The 8,736-nt window shown below is 35.1% G+C and overlaps 1 protein-coding gene across 2 annotated transcripts; it reads right to left on the bottom strand.

The window, feature by feature from the left end:
* Nucleotides 1-623: 623 nt before the first annotated feature.
* On the bottom strand, nucleotides 624-3,577 carry LOC127807865 (NAC transcription factor 56-like). 2 transcript variants are annotated; one of them, XR_008024817.1, is made up of 4 exons: nucleotides 3,288-3,577; nucleotides 2,863-3,170; nucleotides 2,105-2,756; nucleotides 624-937 (listed from the first exon to the last, which is right to left on the bottom strand). XR_008024817.1 is itself a non-coding variant. In XM_052346034.1 (3 exons), the coding sequence occupies exons 1-3, from the start codon at nucleotides 3,472-3,474 to the stop codon at nucleotides 2,283-2,285; spliced, it is 969 nt and encodes a 322-aa protein (XP_052201994.1). In that variant the 5' UTR covers nucleotides 3,475-3,577; the 3' UTR covers nucleotides 1,274-2,282. The 2 variants fall into 2 exon arrangements, 1 of the variants encoding a protein (XP_052201994.1); XM_052346034.1 differs by lacking the exon at nucleotides 624-937 and having other exon boundaries at nucleotides 1,274-2,756.
* Nucleotides 3,578-8,736: the final 5,159 nt, after the last annotated feature.

Below are 8,736 nucleotides of genomic sequence, written 5' to 3'. Positions count from 1 at the left end.
TTCATTAATTTGCATTCCAAAATAAGGAACTAATTGATTTGAATTCCTAGAAAGCTTTTCCCTTCACTTTCCCATTGAAGGGAAAGCCAGTAGATCGATGGGCATATTAAAGTGGTTTCTAAGATATGATTCCTAGTGATTTTTTATTTTTCCAGCTGCCAATAGCCTTCAAAAGTTCAGTTGATGTTACGTAGGGGCAACCACTAGTGCCACAATATTCTTTGTCCTAGCCAGTCTTTTGAAAAAATTAAGTTAGATTTATAAAATAATTAACAAAATTAAGATTAAAATAAAATTTCGATCAAACTAATTATTCTCACATATCTAAGTCAACCATTAATTTTGGTCTTTATGTTTTTTGTTTGAAGTGTCTTTTCGATCTTACTCATTTAGTTTTTACTTAAATTTTATATTAATATATATGGCACAAAGGATAATGCTTTACACCCGAACCAGCTACACAACAAAAAAGGCGACAACTACCTTGTCTACCCATAATTAATTTTAATGAAAAATAATTCTATCTATTATATTCATTAGAGTAAGATTATTCATAAAACAGACAAAACAAAAGAAAAAATCACTTATCTCTATTGCAACCAATGTCACTGAGGAACAGTCCTATCACTGTCTTCTCCTGATGAAAGAAGCATCATCCACAGAGAAAATCAAGATTTTCTAGAAAAGAACGAGTGGGGGATGATGCCAGCAGAAAGAAACAAGAGATGAAAAAGACATTAATTAATATCAAGTGGGATTAACTCTAGCTTCCACCAATAATGGGGCGACACGTACGCTTTGATTAATAGATGTTGATTAAGAAGCTTCAGACGCTAAAAGCAGCAGTGAGCTTTATTCCAAGCCAATGGCGGATTCCAACACACAGACCATGAGCTAATAACATTCCATCATGTCGCGACATGCATATGTGATATATCTGAACCCAATTATAATTTTCAAGATTCTAATTAATTAATCAGCTGATCAAGAACACGACATGGAATAATCTTACATCATCAGTAGAAAACAATTGGCACAAGCAGCTGTGTCCCAGTCTACACTTTGGCAGCTGAGCAACTAGTTTATTTTATAATTATTATAAATGCTATTCCTGTTGACCCTACTGATTATGATCTAATACTATATCGCAGCTTCCTCATCCTTTTATATGCTTAGAAGCAGATATAATTATATATACTCTTATCATATCATACATATCAAATTATATATATTGGTATAATTTATTAATTAAACGAGTAGAATATATGAGAGAAGTTTGCTTAAATCTGACGTTCAAACGAATGAACAAATTATTTCTAGATAACTTGACCTGTACCCATATCGAGTTTAATTAAAATTTCCAAATTCAAGAGGCCACCCAGTATCTTCAACCCACGTCAAGGATTTGAATAGTCTTTGATATTGATAATTTAATAGGATCCTAATATGGCCATAAAAACATTTAATCTTATATGATCAAAGGTTACTATATGACAAATCAAATTAGGAGAAGAGTAAGTTATATTCAAATTTGACTTAAATGCTCATGGATTTTTATATTATGTCTAATTCTAATCTAAAGGGAATGGAATGTGATCAAAGAAAGGGGAAGTAGGATTTTGTCACGTTGTCCTAAAGTGATGGATGCATTTAACATAGTTTCTGATAAAAAGATAAGAGATGAAAGAGAGCCGAAAGCAACATGATGCCATACCTTCTGTGATTTTAGTGAATATATATTTGTTTGTGTTCGTAGAGATATATATATAGAGAGAGAGAGAGAGATGAAAACATGGCTTTGGTGGCACTGAAAATTAATTTTTTTATCGAGTTTAAGCAGGCAGAAAGAACTGTAGCAACACTGTACAAAGGCACTCTCTTTGAAGATCAACCTTCTATATATATATATATATATATGTGTATATAAAGATATCCACCATATATGTGACAGTTAATTCTCATGAGAAGTCACTTCTCTAATTAATACCTGATGATTAAATGATTTTCTGTGTTTCTGATCATACTTATAATGTTTATATATATGATTAACGGAATGAGGTATATAAAACCTGAAGTTATATACGAATATGACTAGCTAATTCACCTGAAATTCCAAACTTCAACTGCTGTGATCATGAACTTGGGTCCTCTTCGCCTTGAATACCTATGTATGTATATACACGTACAGCTGATGCATCATGGGCGTATGAGATGGATGTTCATTCAATAAGCGTAATTGCCAGCAGTCGTGTTGTTTTGGATCCCGCGTTTCTTCTATCTAGCTAATTCCAGTTCATGCCGGGGAGGTGGTGGTAGTTTTGGCGCAAGATCCCCTCGCCAAGTGAACCAACAAGCGAGTGGGGATGAAAAGAATTGGCACCTTCTGCAGGAATTTGATTGAGCAAAGAAACGAAAGAGGAGGAGCTGTTCCCATCTAGACCAGTGCTCGCGTCGGTGTTGTAATCGCCATGAAACCTCTTTCCCTGGGAGCCCGGCTCGTTCCAGTACTGGTTCGGGAGCGTTCTCTTCATCGGGGGACTTGTCGAAGCCAAGGACACATCTGTTTTCGAGCTGTTTAGCATGCCATTTCCTGTTAATGTAATCCCTTGGAAGAAGTTCGCTTCTTGTTCAAGCAATGAACCGTAGTTACCAGCCCTTGAGGCTGATAATTCATCATGATATGACTCTTCCTTTTCCCTCTCCATCGGCCTAATATTGTTCTTCTTGTAGATCCGGCAAAGCACCCAATCATCAAGCTAAAAACAAAAAAAAAAAAAAAAAAAGGAATTAGAATCATGAAGGCTTTGCTTGTATGAGGAAGTACTGGAAGAAGTTGGACTAATTAAGAGATCATATTGATACCCTTAGAGAGCCCTTCTTGCTGGGTGGATCGTTAGCGGGAGGTCTCGCGGCAGAATTATTATCCACAAGCCTGTACTCGTGCATGATCCAGTTGGTTTTGATCCCTTTCGGGGGCTTTCCACCATAGAAAACAAGCGCCTTCTTCACTCCGACCTTGTGGTTTCCATTCGATGTAAGTATCGGCTTGTCGGTTCCGGTTGCCTTCCAGTACCCGGAGGTGGCCGCCCGGTTAGGCCTGGCGCCGTTTGGGTACTTGCGATCTCTAGGGCTGAAAAAGTACCATTCTTGCTCGCCAAACGTCGCCTTACCTGACACGAAATTAACCCAAACACATGACCAAACCGAACCTTAATTAATCAAAATGTAATAACAGCATATGGAATCTTAAATTATCTCGCTAAATCAACGATAAATCAACTTCTTACTTGGTAGCTCCCAAGGATCGAACTTGTAGAGATCAACCTCGGCAATAATCGTGACGGGCAAGGGGGTGGAGGCAGCCTTTCTCTTGAGGTAGTGAACTACGAGCTCCTCGTCGGTGGGGTGGAACCTGAAGCCCGGCGGCAGCTGCGGGTGCTGCGAGCCGCCTGACGACGAATCTGTGCTCTCCATGGCCGCTTACCCTTCTGTAAATTCTGTACCGAATTTTGGCCTAACGAGCGTTCTTTATGAATATGATGACCTAAGGTGCCCAGCTAGCTAGCTGGATATATATAGCTAGCTAGGTGCTTGACATGAATGAAAAATGCTGAAACTTTGGTTATAAACAGGCTAGCAGGAGTGATTGTTGGGTGCATCAGTGAGCAGGGGATGATGGCCAGTGGCTTGGAGACACCTGGAGCGATAGATCAAATGGGCCGGCAACACGTGTCCGTCGAAGATGGGGTGGGGGAGGGGGGACCGCAGGCCATGAACTAGCTAGGCAACAAAATGAAACTGCCCTGTATGCTTTCGATGTCATGCTTTTCTTATGTAACAGACAGTGCCCCCAACTAATTAAACAAATTTTCTCCCCCCACTCATTTCATGGGTTTTTGTTCCTTAGTGTTTCAAGTATCTAAGATTAAAGGAAAGTACAATATTGTTCTCGTCTTTATTATAATCAAGCCCATACACCCAGTACTGATCAGTTAGTAACCCAATGCTAATTAATCAGAGGGAAAATGAAATTATGTATCTCAGCTGTGTAAATATTAATTAGTTAATTAATTGGGTTTAAACTATATATATATATATATAACTACTGGCTGGCATTATAAATGACATGATTCTAGAGGTCAATTTCTTACCACTGTAGAGTTACTTAAGTTCAATTACTTTGGGGATAATTAGGCATTGATTGATTGCTATTATATATTGGGTCTATGGAGAAGGTTAAGGTGGGTTTTAATTGGGATTTTTTAAGTGGAATTAAGAAATATTTTCATTATCCCTCAACATATATATGTTTAGAAAAACGGATCGATGAAATATTTTTAATTTTGTTTGGGAGATTCACTAGCAATAGAATAAAATCAAATAGAACTATAAGAGAGAAAAAAAAATTATTTCTACCTTAATTAGTACATATGTTTGAGCCCTTAATTTGTGGTTAACAAAAACAAATTATTCTTAATCTCAAATCGTTTGAGTTAAGAGATCTCTCATCACCTTATGCAATAGATAAATGGTCACATAACTCTTTTTTTTTGTGGTGTTTGAACACTTTAATTTGTCTCTTCAAAATAATGGATGAAAAGGAAATTGGTGTAGGATTGTGTTAAAATGTATAAATAAAACTATTGAAATATGTCTTGATTTCTAATTTAATCTTGTTATTAGAATCCGACTTGACCTAAATCATTTAAGAGAAAACCCAAATGTGATTTTTTTTTTTTTCCGAGGGAGCTATATATATAGTTATACATAACCTATGCACGTGTTCTTTGAGACAAAATATGGGTGATTAGGGTATATTTAGAAATTTTGAGTTTAAAGAATCCAATTACTGTATTGCTTTAATTTTTTCGTAATGAAATTGTTTCTCCCTTAATAGACGTAGATCACATACTGTGATTGAATTGTGTAGATCTTGTGTTCTATTTTTACTTTCTTGCTCTATTTTGTATGTATATATATATATATATATTTGACAAAAACTATCATCATACTTAACATTTGGTGTTTAATAATGTTTGATTGTATCTATTTTCATAGTTTTTCAAAGGATTAGAAGATATTCTTCATTACTTTGTATTCTATTGCACTGTTTTTTTATTTTGACTCTATTCCATTGCTAAATTTTTCCGGGACAAATATATAAAATGTAGCCTTTAATATGAATCTGCATTATATATATATCTATTGGCTTTTATACAAAGGCTGAAATATATGAAAAGAAAAAAAAGAAGTGGACTTTTGATTCCTAAGTAGAGAGAACTAATCATTATATGAAGCTGTGATCCATAATTATTAAGGCTTAATGTAATGATTAATATTAGGAAATGTCACATTTGAAGGGACATTTGTGTGGTGGACGGTGCAATGACAATTAAAATTTTGAAAAATAAGATTATATTTAAATAGAATCCTTCTATTATTTAAAATTTAAATAAAATTAAATAACTTTATCCGAACTAAACAACTTAGTAAAAGAATTTAATTGGGTACCAAAGCACTAGAGCAATATCCAATGTCTTTTTGACTTTTTTTGTACTAAAGTGTGATAGACAAAAACTCAAAGAAATCTAAAGATTCCAAAATACTCAAAAGCTCAAAATAATTATTTAGAATAAAATATAAATATTCTGCATAATTGAAAAATTGAGAGGCCATTATGGTCTCCAAGAGATGAAAACACTGGGAGATTGTAGTTTGACGAGACCCATATGATTTCCTCAAAATCGAGTCAAGAGAAGACTTTTATAAACTCTGAGAGCCCATAATACCAGAAGACCATCTTGGTTTCTCATAGATTGAGAGACCCTTATGGTATCTCGAGATTGTAATCCCGAGAGATTTTCTTAGTTTTTTTGAAAATCAATACCATAACCAAGCTGCACTCTAGAGCATTCTCCCTTGATTAAGGGGGAAATTCTGAACAAAGTGTAAACTGGATAATTTTAACATTCGAAAATTTTTTTAATAATTCTGTAAAAAAAATAGACATTATCTATAAAGAATTATAATCCTAGCTAGTAGATTTTGAAATATTAAGATAAAAAATATCTACAAAGATCATAATTTTAGTAGATTTTGAAAAACTCCATACTTTTTTATAAATATATGAGCCCTCATTTCAAAAAATGTATGTTTTTTGTACTAATCTTAATACAATATTCAAGTTTTCAGTATTTGACGACTTAAATATCAGAGTGTTTGCACGAGAATTATCCTACACCCTTTAATCGTTGTTTTTTTTATAGAATTTAAATAATTTAATAACAATATTTTTAGTTAATAAATTTATTGATAACAAAATCAAAACCCCTGCCTTTTAATTTAGACAATATTAATTGTTAATATGTAAGTCAAAGAAATGGGTGTCATTGGCTGGACAACATTTATATATATATATATATATATTATATGATATTAAGTCTGCCATGGGGAATTTCTATGGACATATTCCATGATTAGGATGAAATTAATGGGCAACATAAAGGACAAGCAAACATGGGAACATGAAAATGTCGATATCACCATCTCATCTCTTGAAAATTTCCTTCTTATTCAGTGGTACGTTTCTTTCACTCATTCGATGCTCTACTCATACGGCTTTGGAATTCAAATATATTGAACCCTTTTGGATTCACACGCGCCTTCTTGCTGTCCACGCAAATGTCTTCTTATTTAATTACGATGATGTTATGATTCTCAATTTTGATACTTTTACGACACTCCTATATTGATGTTAAGGTTGCTCTCCTATGAGAAAATGGCCTAACTTTATATATATAATTAGGAAAATGTTACTTTACCCAAACGAGGATCATCGAATATATTAAATGATAAAAATATACTTATTCAATTTATAAATTCACTACACTTACCTTTCATTATCTCCTCTCTTTTCTGTTATGACCACCTCCAGCAAGCTCTATCTTTCCTCGCCTCACCTCATTGCCACCCCACTTGTCGTCGACCGTCGATGCATCATCTCTTCTCCCCGTTGCAGTGCCTCACGCTACCATCATTGCATCTAGTCGTTGCAACGCCTCACGTGATCATCGTTACATCCTATCGTTACCTTGTTGTAGCGTCTTGCGACGACCGTCGCTGCACCATCTCGTCGTCTTACCATTGCCACCTCTAAATAAAGCTTGGTTGAGCTTCATCCTAGATGAAAGCCCAAACTTCTCTCGTCCGCGGTGGCTTGATGATCGGACTTGAACCTATCATCCATCGGTACAAGTAGCGCAATCCATGTAATTAATATACACATATAAGTGTATCAACCATCATAATTTTTAAAACCCTAGAACCAATTTATTACAAAGTAAGTTTGGGGCAATACCCTAGTGGTATGTAGGTAGTTGACAAGTTTGTGAGTCGTGCTCAAATTTTATGTGTCTCAAATATATCCCTAGATTTTGTATAATTTTAATCATTATTAATTGAGTTTAAAAAATTTATGAAGGGACACGAAATGATGCAGTCACTAAACCCTAACAAGAGGTCTTGTTTGTATCATGAATAATCCTTAAGCATAAATGAATGGGGAAATATTTTCTATCGTGGTCAAAAATAGATAGACCCTAACCTCAAATATGCCCATTTGACTTCATTGAATGAAGGTAGAGTGTTTGTTCGAGATATAGGTGTCAAAAGGGCCAGCCCGGTCCAGCCCGAGTCAGCCCACAGGCTTTTTAAACGGGCCGGGCTGGGCCCGAGCCCTTTTGCCATGGATAGGGCCCGACCGGGCCCACGGCCCCCCTATAAAGGGGCCCGGCCGGGCCAGCCCGTGGGCTAGAGGGCCAGGCCGGGCCCTTAGCCCACAGGGCCTAGCGAGCCGGGCCCGGTGGGCCCGGCCCCTTTTTTTTCTTTTTTTTAAATAATTTTTTTTAAAAATAATACATATAATATATACATATATAAATATCAAAATAATACATATATAAAAATTAATTTTTTTCTTTTAAAAATATTTTCTATCTTAATTCTTAAGTTTTAAATATTATTTCATTATTTTATATTTCAAAATTCTAATGCCTTATAATTTTTCTTGTGAATTGATATGAAAAATAATGTACATATAAAAAGGAGAATGTTTATTTATAATTTAAATATATAAAAAATTTAACTTAAAAATTTTAAATAAATTGATAGTTATTATTTATATATATTGCGAAATTAAATTTTTTAGTATCCAATATCAATAATTACTAAAGAATAACAAAATTAAAAAAAAAAATGAGTAAGGGCCTTACTAGCCCATAAGGGCCTCATGGGCCCGGCCCACAAGGGCCCATAAGGACTACGGGCCGGGCCGGGTTGGGCCGTGGGCCCAATTTCTTTGGCTGAGCCCAGCCCGTTTGAACAGTAACGGGCCGGGCCAAAGCCTGGCCCATCACGGGCTGGGCCGGGCGGCCCGCGGGCCACCCAATCCTTTTGACACCTCTAGTTCGAGGTGCCCTGATTTTTGTAGGATTTGACGGCATCAGGAGTCTAAGGTTTGGATGTTCTCACATTCATAATAATTACCCCTTAAGAATAAGATATGCATGCCTCCATAGTTAATATACGAAATAAAAAATATGATATTTAATCTTTAAATATGTAAAATACTAAAATTTATTATCTTAAGATATGCATGCCTCCATAGTTAATATACGAAATAAAAAATATGATATTTAATTCTTAAAAGTGTAAAATATTAAAATTTATTATCTTAAT

The sequence above is a fragment of the Diospyros lotus genome, chromosome 8 (assembly GCF_014633365.1).
Source record: "Diospyros lotus cultivar Yz01 chromosome 8, ASM1463336v1, whole genome shotgun sequence".
Taxonomy (NCBI): Eukaryota; Viridiplantae; Streptophyta; class Magnoliopsida; order Ericales; family Ebenaceae; genus Diospyros; species Diospyros lotus.
The sequence above is the reverse complement of the archived record's forward strand: the minus strand, read 5'-3'. Positions and strand labels throughout refer to the sequence as shown.